This window comes from Nicotiana tomentosiformis, chromosome 4 (genome assembly GCF_000390325.3).
Source record: "Nicotiana tomentosiformis chromosome 4, ASM39032v3, whole genome shotgun sequence".
Taxonomy (NCBI): Eukaryota; Viridiplantae; Streptophyta; class Magnoliopsida; order Solanales; family Solanaceae; genus Nicotiana; species Nicotiana tomentosiformis.
The window spans coordinates 105,725,318-105,746,494 of record NC_090815.1 but is presented as its reverse complement, the minus strand read 5'-3'; the positions used below and the strand labels follow the sequence as shown (position 1 = coordinate 105,746,494).

The following is a 21,177-nucleotide window of genomic DNA, read 5'->3' as shown; positions in this document are numbered from 1 at the left end:
ATGAAGAAGTTGCTAAACGCACTGTGGTGTCTATACGTTGGTGTTTTTTGTACCGATAAGAATAATCAATACCCGGAGTTTAACCATCGCACCCTTTACGTTTCAAATCTTAATTCAACTTGTACGTTTGCCTTTTGTCTGTGTTGTACAACCTGTGCACGTTTGTCGTTGATGTATCGTCTTCTTTGGTCAAAGATTTTTAAAATTTATAATTATAACTTGTACGACACTATGCCGTTTAAATCGTTAGGTACGTTAAGGAGATTCTGGGAAGGCTGTTGTTCAAACTTCAATGGTTTTAAAATGTTTTTTCGTTCTTTCCTTTTTCCTTAAGAAATATCAATCAATTTCAAAGTTGCTTCTTTAGAATTCTCGCGTGTATTAGTGATTGTCTCTTTATATAATCTTGAAACAATTCATCCCATTTAAGCTAGCCTTTAAGGTCGAGTTAATAACAATATCCATTTTCTTTATGTGAAATCAAAATTTGATCAATCCTTGATGTTGGACTATTCAATGTTGAGCCACTCATATCATGTTCTTTCACAATCCAAATGTCCAGTTAAATGCTATCATCTCCAAATGGTTAAGTATATGCATTTTTTAAAATATAACTTTTACAATCCTCGTCACTGAGCTAATTATATGGTTGAGTTAGGCAGTACCTGCCGCTTCTCTTAAGTTTGTAATAAACAAGGAGAGCTGCATAGTAACTCTTACTCGAAGGAAGAGAAATCTGGTAATCCGTAATTCAAGACCTGGAATAAAATGTGAATTGCTATACGTCTTTTATATCGTTATTAATACAGCAGGAGCAGTAGAGTAACCTGCTTCCACAACAAAAATGACTTTGTGTGAGAAACTATATCCTATTCTTCTGTAGCAGGCCTAAAACACCATAAGAGAGCACATCTTCTCATGAAATGTATCAGCACCGATGTCCCCCCCTAACCTGAGGCGAATCCACCTATAGGCTATAGGCTGTATCAGCATCGATGTCCCCCCCTAACCTGAGGCGAATCCACCTATAGGCTATAGCTACTACACCCTTCTTTCTCTTTTCGTTGTCGGAACCAAAAAGAAACGAAAAAATGAAACTGAAAAGTAAAATGAATAGGACATCTATACATAATTACATCTAGTAATAATAAGTTGGTCCTTTGTTATTTGTTGCATCTCTACAAAGCATCGATCGCACTTCAAGAATGGACCTTGGAGGCTCAAGGTCTTTCTCTTGAAGCGAATTACCTAAAAGCTGTTGCATTTGAGAGGCAAATGTATCATCTAGGATCTGCAAAAGCCAAATACACAAAATGATAAAATCGGATGCACTTTGTGCTAGAATGTTGTTTTAACTTTATAGTTCATAACTAGCAAGATGATGTTGCTACTTACAGATACTGCAATTCGTGAGCCCTTGTACCAAGCTCGGTTCTCTTTCCTGCTCTCCAGGAAACTTAGCACGTCCTGAAGCAGAGTGAAATTAGTGTAATGATTTTTACACAAAAATGAATTTTAAGCGATCAATCCTGAGTTCAAAACTAACCTGCCCCATTCTGCCCCAGTAGCCGCGGCAACTTGCGATGAATACATTAGGCTCAAATATGGTGTAAAGGTGATTTATGGTACTCGTAAGTTGCTCCTTCAATGGCTGCATCTTACTTCTAATGTCTGATTCTATGACAGTCTCCTTGGAATCTTGTAAAATTTTCTTCAACTTTGTGTTGCTCTGCAACTTCGTCTGAAGCATAAACGGTGATATTTGTTTAGTAGTCAGTCTATGGATTGGTTTGAAAGAGATAAAAATGTAGATTCTGACTGGAGCTACTTATGAAATTTCAATTATGGGTATCAGTTACGAGTTTCTTTTAATGAATGAATCAAATACCGCTAAATCAGCAGCATAAGATCTGCATAACAGAGCCTACTAAATACATCATGTGCACTTTACTCTCCCCTCAATCCAAATAGGGAAAACAAAAAAAAAGAAAAAATTATTTTAGATGAAGCACTGACGTTATTCACACCTTGTATTTAGTTTCGGCCAAATACATATGCAACCCCTCAAAGTTGGCACCATTTTTCATTTGGATACTTTAACTAAGGCATGTACCTATTGACTACTCTAAACCCAACAAAAGCGTGCCAATTAAACACAATAGCCTAATATGGCAAGAAAAGTGTTTTTAACATCTCTTGAGCGCGTGAGTTGATCCAAAAACATTTTTTTTTCTTTTTTCTTTTTTTCTTTTTTTTAAAGGTCTTTTTTTTTTTAAAACCACATCACCAACTTTAATCTCCGAGCCACCTTTAACCATCCCTGAAGAAATCACGGATCATCTCACTGGAGCCATTGCAGACAACTCTTGCCGACAAGCTTAACATTCATCTTGATCTCAGCTTCTGTTGTTTAGCTCTAACAACCTTTCACAAACTAAAGACCACTCTTTTTCAACCCCAAAACGCCACCTTCAACCAGATTTTTACATTGGCGTTCTAGTCAACTCAGTCAAGTGAAACCACACCAGTTATTTCCCATCTTATGAAAATTTTGATTCTTTATATATCAAATTTTACAGTTTTGAGTGGCCTTAGTGTGACTGTAATTGCTGGTCGTGGTAGTTACAGGTGTTATTTTGTATTGTTGTCATCTCACCATCAATATTTCAAAGGATTTATATTAAAACTAGTAGAATACTGTAATAGCAAATGAGCTTAATTTGGTGATGAATGTGATCAAGGAAAGGGGAATGGGTGTTTTGTAGTGTGAAGTGTGAAGTATATATTAGAAGAAGAAAGGAAGAAGGTAAAGCTCCGGATTTTGGACGTAGATTTAGAAGAAAAGAAGGAAAAAAATGAAATTGTAGAAGAGGAAGAAAGAAGAAAACTGAAAGAACAAAGAACGAAGAACGGAGGGGAGGGACCGGGCAGGGGATCGAAAGTTGTTAGGAAGATGAGCTTTTTTTAATATTTCCACGTGGCTTTCGATTATTTGTCTGATTTGCCACGTCGAAGTATTTGTTGTCACGCGCCTGAACTTATTTATGCACATTGTGTGAAGTGTTTAATTGGCATACCTTTGTTGCGGTTGAAGTGTTCAATATGTATAGACTTTGGTTGAAGTGTCTAAATGAAATATAGTGCCAACTTTAAGGGGCTACCTATGTATTTGGCCTTTAGTTTCGGAAGTGTCATATGATGCATATATTGATAAAATCTCCCATCATCAGAACAGTCATGTAATCAGTTGAAAGGTTGTTTCAGTAATTAGCAACCAAAATATTATAGAAAAGTGCATTATCTGGGTGGATTCCTTTCAATTTTAGATTTAACCAAAATGTAGAGCAAACTTACATTTTCTGCGAGCTTCTCGATGACTGCTTGCACATAATTTCTGAATTTAGAGCGAAGCATCACAGTCACCTCACTCAAGCGCTCTCCAGGGGCGGTGTTCCCTCCTTCGGGGATACATGAACCCCAGGACTTAAATTGCTGCTCTATTTTTGGGCGCAGAATGTCAAGCATCCTCTTCATTGAATTCAAAAGAATACCCAGCTGTAAAAGAAGGAACATGTTTCAGGCCTAAATATATGAATAATAAATGAAGGGCAGAGCTACGAGGATACGTACATCATCTGGCACAATATATGGGCAAACTGATCTTTTGGCAAGTTTTTGCACATATTTGAGGCCAAACTTCTTGGGTGTCAAATTCTCCTTTAATGGTGACAAGACATCTGCATATTGCTTCTCTAGTGCATCCAAAATTGCTTTCTCAATATCAGCAATGGCCTTTATGACATCAAGAGAAATACAAAAAAAAGAAGTGTTAACTATTAAACAAAATAGTAGTTATAACAAAAGAAAAATGAATAAAATGTAACATGAACGCAAAGTGCAACAGCAGCTCGTTTGCTACCATCCATTTGATTCCTTTTATCTCAAGCAAGCAACAATATGTTCATTCCCAGAAGAAGAAGAAAAATGAAGCAAAAAAGGGAAAAATGCAAAGGAAATAAAAATCCCTACGTAACAAGTTTCCTTTTCATAGGACATCCCAATGGGGAAGTCTACAATGCAACAGTCCTCTTCAGCAACTAAATAAATCAACTTTGGCACTGGCAGACTATACACTGGTATATCCACACTGTGCACAATTTCCAGGTTTTAGTAAGACGGGCAGAAACAGAAGAAACCAAAGAAAAGGGATAATGAGTACTGGGAAATTGGTATTCAATTACTACTGTTTCACTGTTAATCATTCATAGGTCTGAGATCTGCATGTATGAATTGAAAGGTCCGAATGATCAACTCTCAATCAGTTGTTAGAATCAATAGGTCTTCAAATTGTTCATTACTTTAGACAGTTAATGAACCCTTTTGAATGACATGGTAAAAAAATGCAACAAGCTTCAGAAAATTGTACTAAAAATCCCCCCCGTTTTTCCTACAATAGAATATTTTCATGCATTGAGTAGTAAAGAAAAACAAGAATAATCAGGGCATACATTCTCCAATGCAAATGTGTACTCCGGCCAGCGGCAGATGATGACCTCATAGTCAGTTAGAGTTTCTTTCAGGCGCTCGTACATTTCATCAACGAACGGGGTTGTTGAATGCTGTGTTTTCACTCCCGACCATTTCACCTGTGAGATAATGAGTTTATTCAGCACCAATCAGGAAAGGATGAAGGATAGAATAGATCAGCAGAAAGTGAAAACCAGTGCTAACTGAACGCCTGTATTAACTTGATGCAGAACTACGGAAGCTGTCAGTAGTGTAAAGAGTCAAATTTTCTTTTCCATGTAAGTAAGCATATAAAACTAAGATTCCATTGCTATATGAATTGCCCCATCTTTAAAAATTAAGATGAAAGTAGCTGAGATGAAGATGTTGAGATGGATGTGTGAGCATACCAGGTTAGATAGGATTAGGAATGAAGTTATTCGGGATATGGTGGGTGTAGCCCTTGTGGAGGATAAGATGCGGGAGGCGAGGTTGAGATGGTTTGGACATGTTAAGAGGAGGAGCACAGAAGGCCCTGTTAGAAGGTGCTGTTAGAAGGTGTGAGAGGTTAGCAGTGGTGAGTCTGAGGAGGGATAGAGGTAGGCCTAAGAAGTCTTGGGGAGAAGTGATCAGGCGGGACATGACGCAGTTGGAGCTTACTGAGGAGTTGATCCTTGATAGGAGGGTGTGGCAGTCGAGGATTAGGGTAATAGGTTAGTAGGTAGTCGAGCATTCTTCCTATGTCTTCTTAGTGCGATACCATTAGCATTAGTATGATATCTCTTTATTCTTAGATTGTTATTACTACTTAGTGTTTACTTGTTTTCTTGGCTTCGGTCTTCTTGTTTTATCTTACTGTTGTCACTACTTGTTGGCGTTACTTTTTTTCATTCTTTCTTTAGCCGAGGGTCTATCGGAAACAACCTCTCTGCCCTCCCAGGGTAGCGGTAGAGCTGCGTATATCTTACCCTCCCCAGACCCCACTCGTGAAAATCCACTGGGTTTGTTGTTGTTGTTGTTTAAAAAATTAAGCAAAAGCAATAAATCTAGACCTTAGTAGTTTCAATTACAAGTTCTTTTTAGTTGCTAACATTTTTGCATTGCATCTGGGAAGCAGTAAGTGAAAATTTCCACACCAAATAAACTTTCCTCCAAATTAAACCCTGCAAAAAGTGCAAGATTTACAACTACTTATTTAAAAATTTCATTTTCCTTTCAAACAAACGCATGCAAGAAAATGAATCTGATTCTCCTTTACTTTATTGTAAATTTTTCAAGAAAAAGCTTTCTAGCAACAATCTTGACATCCAAATGAAGACTCAATATTTTCAAGCTCCTCCTCTCCTTCTGTTAGGTTACTGAAAATTAAGAAGCCTAATCTAGATTTTAGGTTCTCATCCCTTTATATCATGGATCCACTTGAAATCCACATCCAGCCTCCACTTACACTGCTTACATGCAAAACCCATCATAATAAGGAAGCTGCAAGCACGTTTAAACGAGAAGAAAAAAACAGAGGCACTGACTGGCTTAATCCAAAAGATTAAAACGCAAATAATAATAATAATAATAAAAATAATAATAATAAATAAATAAATAAATAAATAAATAAAGAATATAGCACAGTGCAAGATTATGTAAGTGAGACGTGCTGGAACGAAAACGAGTTTGATGCACACGAATTGCTGTCCGGGAAAATAATCACACCAAACACGTAATCATATGAAATGCGGTTCATCATAGTGGGGGGATACTAGAACCAAGTCAAGAGAGAGTAGATAAGGGTTTAAACAGTGCCTGATAAAGCCTCAGTTAGTACCTTGTCCAGCTTGCAAGATTCTAGCAAAGAGAGCCGCTTATCCTGGATCCACAGGATAATATACAAATGGAACAACTCTTTCGCATCAACTCCTCCTTTAACGGGCCTGCACAGGTTGTTTCATAAAACATTACACCATTTAGCATATAAATCTTATGTATCAAAAAGTCCACCTATGAGGCAAGAATTACTTGATATTCCAGCAGGCAAGATCCCTCTGAAAATCTGCTGTTGCAATGACAAGATCAGTCACATGAGGAGAAGGACCAGCAGGGGGGCATGCAATCAGGAATGCACGCAATCTACAGCAAAGTTCTGCACTATATATGGCTGAGGAAAGATTCGGCAAGTCTATGAAGCTGCACAGAGAATTGAAAACATTGAAACAGTTAGGAATGCTACAAAAAATGACAACAAATAATGAATTTTTTTTGGCATTGGACTTGTTGATTGTACAAGAAATGCTCCTAGGACTTGTTGTCATACAAGAACATGCTTAGTGCTATTATGCATGAAAGAAGAAATGCAGATGTAATGCATAAGCACAAGAGAGAAAGGGGGCTAAGAAGAGGCGGAGGGGGGAGGGCGGACGGAGGATCATATCTGTTGAGAAAATGGAATTTGGGCCTAACTCAACCTCAAAAGCTAACTCATTAAGCGAGGATTTCCAAACCATATAAGGAAACAACAGTTCATTCCTCAGCCAATGTGGGACATTTCATACCCTTCTGCAACCCCAGGACTAAACGTCTTATGCATGGATAATATAACATGGGGCCCAACGTTAGGTAAATTAAGAATAGGGATGGGTTTGGATCCGATACCATGTTAAGAAAATGGACTTTGAGTCTAACTCAACCTCAAAAGCTAGCACAAGAGATGAGGATTGCTCAAGACATATAAGGAAACAATAACACATTCCCTTAACCATGTGAGACACTTAACAATGTTAATGTTTGTTTTATCAAAAAAGTCAATTCACTTTACCATCTTCGCATATATAATTTGAGTGATGTGAGTAACAGCTTGTTGTCATTACTAATCAATCTAAAAGTAAGTTTACTTTAGACACGTACTAATCTTGGTATAGTTTGAAATTAGACATACCTTGGAAGTATATTTTGATTGTGAATCTCCATATCAGTAAAAATTTCATTTCTGATGTTCATGCAGAGTGACTTCATCTTTTTATAAGCAGTAGACACAGTAACAGCATCCATTAAGAGTCCTTCATTATTCCCGCTGACATATTCATCAGTCTCTGTCAAGTGCCGTCTTGATCTTTTCTTAGCAGCGGCCTGTGCAATCAAACATTAATGCCAAAAACTGCATATAAGAAACAGAAGATATAGGGAGATATGTGCCAGCTTCCAGACCTGGAAATAGCTGTACAGTGTGTTCTGAGCTTCAGGAGATAATATATCATGAAGTAGAGAATATAGTTTAACAGCAGGCTCCAATGCAGGTGGTACAACCCCCGTAGCGGGTTTGAAAACATCCATTATCCCTGATGGTGTTGACTCATCCAATGACTTGTAGTTTTCAAAAACCATCGCAAAGATCTGTTCAATCTGGTCCTCAACTTCCCCCAAAATACGATTCTGTAGGTAGCAAGCAAACATTGTGCAAAGTCAGTACTTAGGAGAGAGATGTGAGCAAATTGTAGGCCATGCTTTTATAAAAAAACACAGACGTCGAATACAACTTTGAAGACAATGAAGTCACAGAATAACTTGGAATCTTAGAGACACAAGACAGCATCAATGTCCAATCTGCAATATGTGATATATCAGATTCAATTCGGTTTACAAGTGTTACCTCTTGATGACTGAGGGTGCTCTTAGAACGGCCCTTCATTATTACAGGCAACAAAAGATCATGCACAATTGTAAGACAATCAGCAGTTGGTGTTGCGACATCCATGACATATGAAAGGTACCTGAACAGTTGATGTTGCAAAATTAATACAAGCTAGCACAGAATAAGGAGGCGGACAACTCCTCCAGTACCTAAAACAAGCAAATGTAAATGGATTGTACCTTAATCTAGTATATGCATCAGAAACTCCATAGTATGATGCAAACTCAGTGAGTAACCATTTCCAAGGACCATGTAGTGTCAAGTTTCTTTGTTGGAATTGCTGAATCTTCATTGCAACTTCAAGTGCTAGGTCATAAGCAACAGTTTCTGCAACCGAACCACACTATGATAGGACGAAACAAAAAAAGTGTCAGATAATTTAAATTCGTTATTGTTATAAATAGAATTGTATTTAAGGTGAATGTCTATATTTTAGAGAGATTCTAGGGTTTGTTACTTGTGGCTAAGTCACTTTTTCCCTATAAATAGAGGGGTTCTATTCAATTGTAATTCATCCCAAATCAATAAGAATTCTCTCTATTTTTTTTTTTTGCAATACTCTTCTTCTTCTTTTATTGTTTTATTACACGTTATCAGCACGAGACTTGAACCAATTGAGTAGAGGGCGGTTGTTTTAATTTTTTTTTTTTGCAATACTCTTCTTCTTCTCTATTAGTTGTCTAGCGTTTGAGAAATTAAACCCCCGTGGAGAGAAGATATAGGAATTTGCGTGAGACTCTTGGGTGAATACATTGATATTCCTATACTAGGAATCTGCTTCGGTCACCAGGCTTTGGGATACGTGCATGGTGCTCAACCTGTACATAATATTAAGCATAATGATTGTCAATTGGTTCATGAACTTCCTTCAGGAATAAATTCTGGACTTAAGGTAAGTATTTTGCCTTATTTTTCTCTTTTAAATTCTTGAAATTCTATAATTTGATTTTAAATACAAGCAAAGACAATAAATTTTGATTATAACTCTAATAGAGTTTGTGAGAAATTATAACCACCCGAAGTGGTAAAATTTCTGTCTTGCTATGATCAAATTCATGTATGATTATGAGCACAAGAAGTGGAAACCCGCCCCATTGAATTTGCTTCATTCTCGTTCCTTTAAGAGAATATGGTAGCAATATGTAATAAGTCTGAAAGAAGACAAAATTATTATCGTGAAGGTATCAATGGATGTGGACGTGGCAATAGACGAAATTATAATCGTCATCATTGTGGTAATGATAATAATAAGAATTCTCAAAATAATCCTTCGCTCTGTGAAATTAATATTTGTCCTTGATTTGGCATGAGATTTTGTAAAGCACATATAGATGATTATGGTCCATTCATGATGTGAATGTGACAACATGTGATTTATGAATACATATTCATTTTTGGAAGAATATGAACGTGCTAGTGGTAGTGAATATACCACAATCACCTCTAGAAGGAGATTTGAGAGGAAATAAAAAAATAATGTCATTATTATGGCATGAATGATCACTAGTCACGTAGCTATTGTACGCTAAAATATTTTGGCAATGTGATTATTAAAGGACAACGGTGATGCAAGAAACAAATCTTGCATATAATTTTGACCATGACTATAATGGTATAACTTTCTCTTTGAGAGAGATATTCACCATATGGATATTGATGAATATATGGTAATATAAAATTAATTGAGAGCTCTAGAAGAGCCAATTATTACTATTTTGGAGGAATACAATTGATTATCATGTCAATATATTGTGTCGTAGTAAGTCTCAAAGAAACTTATCCAGTTTCCAAAGTATACGCGAAAGCGGTTGATTATATTGATACTATGAATAAAGGAAAAATTTAATATCTTCTATTACTACAACTTGTAGCGGGGTAATATGTATGTGAAAAGCTACCCGCTTTATTCTTCAGTTTGTACTACACGCATAAAAGAATGCCACAATAAAGTGGAAGTTTATTGATATAAAAACCCATATCATAATAAACTTGAAGTTTATTGATAATTGCACACGTCATGGCGTAAACCTGAAGTTTATCAACATTGATAATTTATCCAGTTGGCATAATTGATTTAGCCATGTTAATTTAAGTATGATGTGCAAAAATAAAAGAGAATTCACATGGATAAATATTAAAGAACTAGAAAGTTCTTTACGAAGTCTCTTATGTTGTTTGTTCTCATTAATTAATAGACCAACTAAAATTGGGATTGAATCCCATGAATGCTGGAAATATCAAAGGTGAATATGGGCCCATTCACTTGTCATGTATACCACATAAGATGCATCTATGAGATGGTTACATGTGCGTTTATTATTAACCCGCAACCTTGTATTTGTGAGGTAACTTGCTCAATAATTTAATTTAGAGCATAATTTTCAAATTTTCTATTCAAGACAATTCATCTTGATAAGTTGGTTTACATCACAGTTGGTTTAGCAAAATGATTTATTGAGTGCCTCCACTTAATAGCTAAACTATTGCTTATAAGAAGAAAGTAATCTATATCAGTTTGATATTCGTTATATACGAAAGTATATTACATTCTCCCCTCATAAGTGGTTCAGGGTTAGGAACCAAATAATTCCATCTTATTATTATTGATATGCGGTGTATATTTTGATTAACACTATAACACACAAAGGTAGGTTTCCAAAAGTTGAGGAAGCAAGTTAGTTTTTCTAACATGAGAGGGAGAAAGGATAAACAGTTGAGAAAAAGTTACGGAATGAATTATCATTTCTACATCTAGATCCTCGAATAAGATAATATGAACTTGAAGTTCATAAAAAGATAATTCATCTGCAATATATTGCAAAGCATGCCAGACGCATTTGCGGACCCAAAGAAAGTAACTATATTCTCACCGTAAAGTCCTAGAAGGACAAAGTCTATGGTACGCTTAAAGTGTATAGACAAATCGGTCTCAAATAAAATTCTTGATAAAGAAGATGAACAAATTATCAAAATGATCATAATAACATTTCATAAAATTTCAGGAGAGGTTCAGGTACCTGAAAATATGAATGAAGAGATCTCTATGTTATGTCTTTATGAAAAAATATTGGAACCGATATAAAATATTCGTCGACGAAACATCTATCAGAGCGCTAAGTATAGATGAGGATCTTAAGTCTGTCGAATACAGACACAAAAATATTGGTCAAATGGAAGAGACACAATTCGAATAGAATTGGTTTCATATGAGAGACATGTAGTTCAAACACTTGACAGTATAAAGTCAATAGTGTATGCAATCACTTTTATCTGTCTTATATGTCTAGCATGGTATGAAAACTTGATATGCATCTAAAGTCTATTTATATGGCTTATATGATAATCCCTGAAGGATTTAAATCACTTAAAGCATATACAATTCTTGATTTTGAAGCACCACATTCTAAGTGCAATTTTGTGCACATATGTATCTTGCTATAACTATAAGCATGATAATGTGATAACGAGAATTTTTACCTCTATGGAGATATTGAAAAGCCATTCCACGATATTATATGAAGACATTATATATCTATCAAGAATAATGATTTCAAGATGCAACATATTCATTCAAGTTAATATGGCTGATTTGTTTATCAAATCTCCACCAACGATCTTTTGAAGATGGTGCACAAGATTGGAATGCGAAGGCTTAAAGATGTGAATTGATGCTCTCATCAAGGGGAGTTAATACGCGTTGTACTCTTTTTCCCTTACAGGGTTTTGCCCCCACTGGATTTTCCTTGCTAGGTTTTTTACGAGGCAACCAATAGGCGTTGCCTCCTTGCTAGGTTTTTTACGAGGCAACCAATAGGCGTATTTCTAAATATGTGTACTCTTTTTCCTTCACTAGAATTTTTTCCCACTGGGTTTTATTTTAATTAAGGTTCTAACAAGGCACATTATCTGTTGAATAGACATTCAAGGGGGAGTGTTATAAATAGAATTGTATTTAAGGTGAATGTCTATATATTAGAGAGATTCTAGGGTTTGTTACTTGTGGCTAAGTCACTTTTTCCCTATAAATAGAGGGGTTCTATTCCATTGTAATTTATCCCAAATCAATAAGAATTCTCTCTTTCTTTTTTTGCAATACTCTTCTTCTTCTTTTATTGTTTTATAACAGTTATCTAATTGTGCTTTCATTTTCTCCACATAACTTTTTTGAGCAAGGGATTCCAGCAAATCATTTAATGGTCAGAGAATAAAAGCACATTACACATTTCCACAGAAGAACTCCACAAAGATAACAATAGTTAATAAGATGGAATGCATTATCAATCGTGAGTCCAATGGCAAAGAGGTCCTTCCAAATATCATTTGAATATGCTAAGAAATGAACAAGTCAGCTTCATATGTTTCAATTTCAAAAGAGTCAGCTTCATATGTTTCCATTTCAAAAGAGTCAGCTTCATATGTTTCCATTTCAAAAGAGCCAGCTTCATATCATTGTAATTAAATGTGGGGAGGAGTGAAATGACGAACAAGACAGGCTCAGTATCTACGGAAGTCCACAAATACTGATTTGAAAGTCAGAATGTGTTGCGTTCTTATCTTCTCTTTTCCTCTCTCTAAACTACATACTTGGAAAGCAATGCCTTAAGCAAAATTACATGAGCCAACGTAGATAAATAATTCTTTTACTCTTCTTTTAGTTGTAGAAATGCTTGAAAGCATGACAAAACTCACCTTAAGATGACTATTTTCATCAAATGTAGCTGAGTAATTTATAAAGAGTTGTACTTTGCCAACAAACTCGTGCTCTGGTTCACGATAGACAGACCACCATCGAAGTTTCTCACCCTGAATGAATCGTTATGTAAGCATCACGAGCTAACTGAAGCAGTTATGATAGTTGATGACTAAGTAGCATTCAGACAGGTTTACCGGTTCTTCAGCAATGGTGGCGACTTGAGCAAGGACACGGCCATAATGCTTTCCATTGGAATCCAGGACTTCAACAATTAGGTCATCTCCAAAACTATCTGGAAAGCTGTAAAGATGTTCACATCACAATCCAAACATTATAGCAGTTCTCCAAAGACAAAATATGCATTTAACAAACTCAATAAAATGGAAGTAGGATGAAGCCTGATGGACAAAGAGAAACTTACAAAATGTGGGTTTCGCCTGATCCAGGTTGCATTTTTATAGCATCCTCTTCCATTGAACTTTTTAGTCGTAATAAACAATAGTATGTCTCTGATCACATATAAGGTTTCTTGGGTGAGATAGCATTTAGCAAATAGAATCATTACCTTATAAATTTTTTATAAAGAAAAAAATGCCTCTATGGTCACAGAGTTTTTGTGCCACATAGGTCTTAAAGTGAGAGGATGAAAGGTGAATGAGGATAGAGAAAGGTCAAGTATAAAAGTTTCCCATAATACCAATTATTTTAAAGCTCCCTATAAGTTGGTATGTTTTACATGAACTTCTTTACCTTGAACAACTTCATAAGACGATGGACTGCTGCGTAGAGATGTCACACCAATTTTCAGGAGTCCAGAAACTTGCTTTATATATTGGGTGCTCGCCTGCATATATGCCAAACTCTGGCGCGAGAATGAACCATTTGCAGGCATACGAGGAGCAAAACGGACTTTGCGAACTGCTTGCCATCCTGAAGAGAATGTTGACCGCAAATTTGATAGGTGATATCTAACAGATTCCATCTTTATTGTTGGTGTTTTCAAGGAAGAAAAACTGCAGCCAGTAGGTGGGTCCAGGCCCATTTTAACCTTCCTAACTGCAAAATCAGAACAAGGTCAATGAGAGATTTCTTTGGTAGTATTACCCTGAAATATTGCAAGTAAATATCATGGATTACCTTGGATCTTCATCTTTCCAACCATTTGCTTAGGTTTTGCGGCAGCCGCCTCCTTAGGAAGCTCTGAAGAGCGATTTGCCATTAATTCCTCCTCTGATTGTAATAGAACTTGTTGTAACCTGTAAATCCATATAGGAGACAAGATTAATTGGGTTCTTCATTTACAAGGGCACAAGAACTCTATGAGCATGCATGCTCAATAACGTGGAACAAGAAGAAAAACTGACCTAAACGCATTCCTTAGGAGAGCACATTCACTCTCCAAGAACATCGGAGCTTCCAAGCAACCCTTAGCCCAAGCATGCAGGCAAAGCCTAACACACGCATCATAAGCAAGCACACGATGCCATGGCCCTAGTGCACTGTATTGGACAGAAAATCATCACTGATAATACCTGAAGAGTAACTAGACAATGGACATTTGTTTATCAGTAACAATACCTGGCATGAAAAGTTGGAAGGCGAGCAGGATAAGAACCCGAAGGTCCTCCACTTTCTACAGCAGCAGCAGTCGTCCTGGAAAACATATGCAAGCAGATATAAGCTGAAATTCAGGAAGTACTGTGCTTTCAAAGAAGGAAAGCACTAAGGCCCAAGCAAAAGATATAGCTTTAGGTTTTGCAACTGGTTTGTGAACACTAACCTCACAGGTGAGTCAGAATGATTTGGAACTTTGACCTGGTCATTTAAGCCAGAAGGAATGTAACTATTTGCCTTAGTTGAGAGACCACTACCTTCTGCTGTAGATTGCACATTAACTGTACTAGAGGCAGGTACCCGTTCATCAACTTCTTTGATTTCGGCAGCAGAACTACAAAATGGAGGTGCACTGGGAACCTCTTCATCAGAAGCGGCCTTCTTCTGTAAATTCCCAGAGGTCATATCCTGCAAGTGATTGAATTAGCTTCACAAGAGCGTGTCCACTTTCTCTAGAAAATACAAGGAACCATGTGATACATGACGAAAATTCCGCTGCACTAGTAGAACAAATTAAATTCAACTGGCAAACATTCTGCAAAGTGTAAAAGGACAATGTAGCCATCAACAAGAGCTAATCAGACTATTCATCCATCAACCATTATTCTTAATTCTGCAAAGTGTAAAAGGACAATGTAGCCATCAACAAGAGCTAATCAGACTATTCATCCATCAACCATTATTCTTATTCCATTAGAATGAAGCACATGCCTAATAAGCAGCAAGTTCAAAAGTTTAAACTAAACATGGATCCTCATCAACTTACAGCGGTTGAACATCTCCTAAGCTTACTAGAAACATCCTTGAGATATATGACACTCAATACATCCAGCTGATCCAATAGTTAGACCTCATTCAAGATATGATGCAATTGATAATCCATTTGACATACTCTGGATTGAATTTATTTTCACAGTGGGGATAGTGCCAGGAGAAAAAGGAACTATTGTGCTTTACTCCAGAATGAAAATAAGGAATAAGGAAAAAAAAAGTAGACAATGTCAATAGAAGTATATCAGCTTATCCTTAGTCAACCTCAAAAAGATTCCAAAACTAAGTGACTAACACAATACTGGAAACATGTAGCCTATGTTACTCGGACTCTTTAAAAATGGTGTTGGGTGCGTGTCGGATCCTCCAAATTTAGTGCATTTTTGGAGGATCCGACACGGGTACGGCAACACTTTTGAAGAGTCCGAGCAACATAGCATGTAGCAACAATAGAGCGTTCAACTGGCCACTCATGCCAGGGACTGAGTTCTTTCTGCTCCATAAGGGTGTACATTGGTCCTTTTTAGCCATGAGCAAATTTAACTACTTTAAATTATTCAATACCGCCACCACAGAAGTCTTTGTTTATTCCACTGAAAATACCTAAAATGTCAAATTATAATTTGAATAATTATATTGCATAAAAGCTGGATAGATTAAACATTCTGCTCAATACTAATCAATTATATCGATTAAAAACAAAAGGTAGTACTTAAATTCTAGATTTTATACAGCACTACGGATGGTAAAATTAAAGAACTGCAATGCAGACCACTTCAGAAACTGAAGATAAGTGCATACATAAAAAAAAAAATAAGGACATAATTGAACATGTTCATTGGGACATAAGAGTTAGAAGGAATCTTCAGGATTGGGAAATAGCTAAATTCCAAGGCCTGGTTGAAATGTTAGTGAGGACTTATGAAAGTGGGATGTGGGACGAGATGGTTCGTTTTTAGTATAGTCATGTTATCATCAGCTCTTGGTGAGGAAGTAATCAAATTATCCACATTATCAGTTTGGATCCACTCGGTACCAAAAAATGGTGTGCATTTTTACTTGGCTAGCAACAAGGGAAGCTATCCTAACAACTGGAAATTTGAGAAAAAGGAGGATTATAGAAATGGCAATGCACAGAATCTGAAGTAAGAGTGCGGATGCATACATCATACAGGAGCACATTTAGGCAACTTTTGACAACCATCTAAAAAAGATATTTTTAAATGATTGCTTCAATTATGGATAATAACGTTGTAGCATAATTCTATGCAACCAAGTTCTAGAGCTAATATCATTTTCGATGAATGCAATTAGAAACTCAATTCAGAACAAAGCTAACGCAAATTAATACCTTCTGAGTCTTGTTTCCTGTATTCAATCTTGACGGAATGCTGGAAGCATACCCCTCAGATGCATAATTTGTTGATCGTGGAACGGTTCCATTATTGGTCCCAACTTGAGTCGAGGAAAACTCAGAGCTTGCAGCAGAATCAGAAGATTCCTCCTCAGTATAAACACTACTTCCAATTGGATATCTATTAGCTCCTCTCATCAATCTATCGGCCACATATCCACGACCTCTCCCCAACGTCTCCATCGACGAACTAACATCATCAGAGTACACACTGTCACTTGCATACAGCGCAGCAGCACGCCTTTGTGGGAGATTGTAATATCTTTGAGTGGCTGCAGTAGTGCTAGGAATTCTATCATCGTGTGGTGATGAATCCAGTGAGTATCTTCCCCCATAAACCTCCTCTTCCGAGTCAGTGATCATGTCATTATCAGAAGCTGATGCACTTTCATCTAAATCTCCAGGAATAACTCTAGATACCGGAATAACTCCTGATAAATGGCCACTACGGAATTTGGAAGGTGGTGGAAGTCCAACATTGCGGCTGCCATTTCTCATGCTGCCAATAGGATCAATTCTTGATCTTTGGCTTGAAATAGAGTAAGGAATTTCCTTTGTCTGCTGCCCAGAACCCTGAAATTTTGAGTTCAATTTTTCAAATAATGCAACAAAAATCAAGAATCAAACATCATATCGCACAGTGAATTTCAAAATGAGTCACACAACACGACAAAGATAAGTTAGCATCTTAAATTCAGACTTCAAATTTTGAAATTTCAATAATATTAGATAAAAACAAAACCCAGATATTGTCAAAATATAATAAGTAGAAAATTTGCAGAAAATTGAAGGGATTAGAGAAATGAGACCTCTCTAACCCACTTGAGGGCGTTGTTATCAAGACCCTCAGTGAACATCTGCCTCTGAAATCGCCTGTGTTCACAGAAACAAGAAACTCCAGTAAGACAAAACCACAATGCATCACTATACCTAATAGCAAAAAACAAAACAAAAGACTATCATATATACCAGAATGTGTGTCTGTTAGAGAGAGAGAGAGAGAGAGAGAGAGAGAGAGAGAGAAGGAAAAGTAGCAAAAATCTGATCCTGAGAGAGAGAGGATAGAGATCAGTGGAAACAAAAAATTACTTAAAACCGAGAAGGAAGCTCACACCTTATTGCTAAGGAAGAAAAACAATGTGGTCGGTTCTCGTACCTTAAACGACGTCGTTTTCTAGGAAGCAAGTGACTGAGTAATGTTACTTCATCGTTTGGGTTCGAATTAAAAGTTCCTTTTTTTTCTTTCTTTTCTTTGGGGTTTTGAGTGAAGAAAATAAAGTGAAAAAACAAGAATGGCAGAAGAAGAGCGGGATTTAGCCGAAAAGTACTGAGCACGTAGAAATGGTGGGTTGACACAACAACAAAAACAAAAGAGGAGTCGAACGTTGTAATGGGAACTACCTTTATTGCGTTGTTTCTCTCTTTCTATTTTCCGGCTTCCTTATACGATAAACAATCACTCACATGTCGTGTGGAACCCACAGCTTCGCACTTTTCCTCTCGCTTTCTGGTTTTTCAAATTTCTAGTTTTGGACCCTTTAGTGGCCGTTTGGACGTAAAATTTCAAAATAGGGGAGTGAAATGGTATTTTTAATTTAGAGTTGTGTTTGGATATGAATATAATTTTAGGTTTATTTTTAGTTTTGTGAGGGATTTGAGTGAAAAATTTGAAAATCAGCTTTTTGGAATTTTTCAAATTTTTCGAAAATTTTTAAAATGCATTTTCAAGTGAAAATTGAAAATTTTATAAACAAATATTGATTTTGAAAAAAAGTAAAAAAAAATTGGATAAAAAGAAAAAAATTCTTATGTACAAACAAGTTTTAAAGTCTCATTTCCCCATTTACCCTTGAAAATTGAAATTTTTAATACTCTCGTCCTTTTGTTCACTTCTCATTTGGACCCAAGTACTTCATGTCTTAGTTCAAAATTTGATCTCATGTTCTCTTTATCAAGTTAACTAACTTTATTATTACTACAGTATATAATAATAGTCCTGACAAGTGGGGTATGAGTTGGATAGTGTGTATGCAGATCTTACCCCTATCTTGTGAAGGTAATATAAATAGATTGTTTCTGATTGACCATCGGTTCAAAGATAGCATCATCACATAATATATGATAAAGAAATACAAAAGTGGAGAAGCTATAGAACGAGAAACAATAACAACATCCATCAAAATAAGATAACCGAAGCAAAGTAAACGATATGTGTAATAATAACATCTTAAAATAAAAATACGAGAATAATAATAATACTACAAATGAGGGAAAGAGATGCAGATATGGAAAAGGAAAATGCGCGACTACTAACTAACCCACTACTTTAATTTTTGACCTACACACCCTCATATCGCGGGTCATGTCCTCGGTAAGCTAAAGATATGTCATGTCCGGCCTGATCATCTCATTCCAATACTTATTCAGCCTACCTCTACCTCTCTTTGGACCCACCATAGCCAACATCTCGCACCTCTTTAATTACTAGGGCATCTATGCATCTCCTCTTCACATGCCCAAACTATCTCTGCCTCACTTCTCTCATTTTGTCCTCCACACATGCACTCACACCTTGTCCGGAATATTTTCATTCTTAATCATATCTCTCTTAGTATACTTACACATCCATCTCAGCATCCCCATTTCCGCTACTTTTATCTTCTAAACATGAGACTTCTTGATTGGCCAGCGCTTCGTCCCATATAATATTGTTGGTCTAATAACCACTTTGTAAAACTTATCTTTTAAGTCTTTTACTAGTATACACACCCGCGCAGTGCGCAGATCATTTCAATATAAAAAAAGAGCGGAGAGAATTAATAAAAATATTTGCATATTGCATACTAAATTTAGCGAACGTATTCAAAAAATAAATAAAATAATTTCATCGAGTTGTTTCTATAAAATTATTGCCTGAGAAGAAAAACAACTAATCTCAAAGGTCGAATTTCTTCATCTAGTGAAAAATCAGCCAACTCATATAATATTATATCTTACCATTTAAATAGTATTCTTGACCATAAATTAGATACAAACATATCAATTAATAATATTTCCAAAATTTAATCAAATAGAATCCAATATATAGATTCTCATTTTAATACAATAATATACAGATTATAACTTTGTAATCAATGACTTATGACCAAATAGCAAGGAGCAAATAACTATATCTTAGGTTTGTTACTTTTTTAGGAAAACACGCACATGGAGTTATATTACGTGTTGGTAACTTACAAATTTAAAATATAATAGGTTTCAGAATGAGTAATTTTCAATATATAGGATTATTAATTCCTTAAAAAATAAAATTCTTTTTTGTTCATTATTACTTGTCATTATTTAGTATTTTCTAAAATTTTATGTGACTTTTAATTAGTTCATTATTTGACGAAATATCCTTTCTTAATGTAGAAAATATAATATAGATTTTTATACTCCTGAAAATTTAATTTATTCGCTTTGATTCTATTGCCAACAAATTCAGGTATTATTTAAATTTATCAATATATTTTTGAGTATTATCAAAATACTCTCACATTACCACTACAATGTGGATATTTTATTTAAGATCTTATTATGTTGTTTGGAATTTTTAAAATTTTCAAAGTCATCAAATCTTTGATATGTTAATTAAACTTATTCACTTTTTTTTTGTATTTTTAACTTAGCCCAAAGTATAAATAATCATAAGGTATCTCAATGTACATCTTTATATAATAATTATTTTTTTATATTATAATTTCGAAGTAATATGTCGTCTCCATGTTTCTAGCGAATATAGAAGAAAACTTAATGAATAGATCTCTCTCTATATATAGATATAGACATAGTTATATAGATATATAATTTAAATTTATCGATGATGTTTTAGATTTTGTCCTAAAAGTGTCAAGTGACTTTTTCTCAATATTGTTTTAATTTCTATAGATTTCTATCATATAGTATTATACCTTACTATTTAAAAGAGTATTATTGACCATAAATTAGAATTAATATTATTTTAAAATTTAAGCAAATAGAATCCAACAAATGAATTCTCCTTTTAATAATATTTGAATACTCTACTTTCATATAATATATATTATAATTTTGTTACCAATGACCTGTGACCAAATAATTATATTTTAGGTTTGATATTTTTTACGGCAAACATGCGCATGAATTGAGTTATGTTACGTGTTGATACTTCCCAATTTAAAATAGAATAGGTTTTAGAATAAGTAATTTTCAATATATAGAAATTACTACCTCCTTAAAAAATCAAATATAGAAAAGTATTATATAGATTTTTCCTACTCCTACAAAATTTAATTATTCACTTTGATTTTATTGTTAAAAAATTCAGGTATTATTTAAATTTATCAATAATAATTCTGAAAGTTATAATATGCGTTAAGTCGTTAACCAAATTAGTTTCTTCAATGCCTAGTACCAATTCAAAAGTGTCCAACAAAGTATTCCAAGGGGTAATTACGTAAGTTTCGTTTCAGTTACGTG

At 35.4% G+C, this 21,177-nt stretch overlaps 1 protein-coding gene across 1 annotated transcript; it reads right to left on the bottom strand.

The window, feature by feature from the left end:
* Positions 1–759: 759 nt before the first annotated feature.
* On the bottom strand, positions 760–18,083 carry LOC104099543 (uncharacterized). The gene is made up of 24 exons (XM_070200113.1): positions 17,834–18,083; positions 17,647–17,724; positions 17,487–17,550; positions 16,615–17,250; positions 14,659–14,900; positions 14,457–14,531; positions 14,243–14,377; positions 14,016–14,134; positions 13,629–13,934; positions 13,300–13,387; positions 13,073–13,178; positions 12,875–12,988; positions 8,365–8,528; positions 8,144–8,264; positions 7,702–7,926; positions 7,433–7,623; positions 6,517–6,684; positions 6,326–6,431; positions 4,509–4,646; positions 3,631–3,792; positions 3,355–3,555; positions 1,547–1,741; positions 1,396–1,467; positions 760–1,291 (listed from the first exon to the last, which is right to left on the bottom strand). Exons 3-24 carry the CDS (start codon positions 17,532–17,534, stop codon positions 1,139–1,141), a joined length of 3,765 nt encoding a protein of 1,254 aa, XP_070056214.1. The 5' UTR covers positions 17,535–17,550; positions 17,647–17,724; positions 17,834–18,083; the 3' UTR covers positions 760–1,138.
* Positions 18,084–21,177: the final 3,094 nt, after the last annotated feature.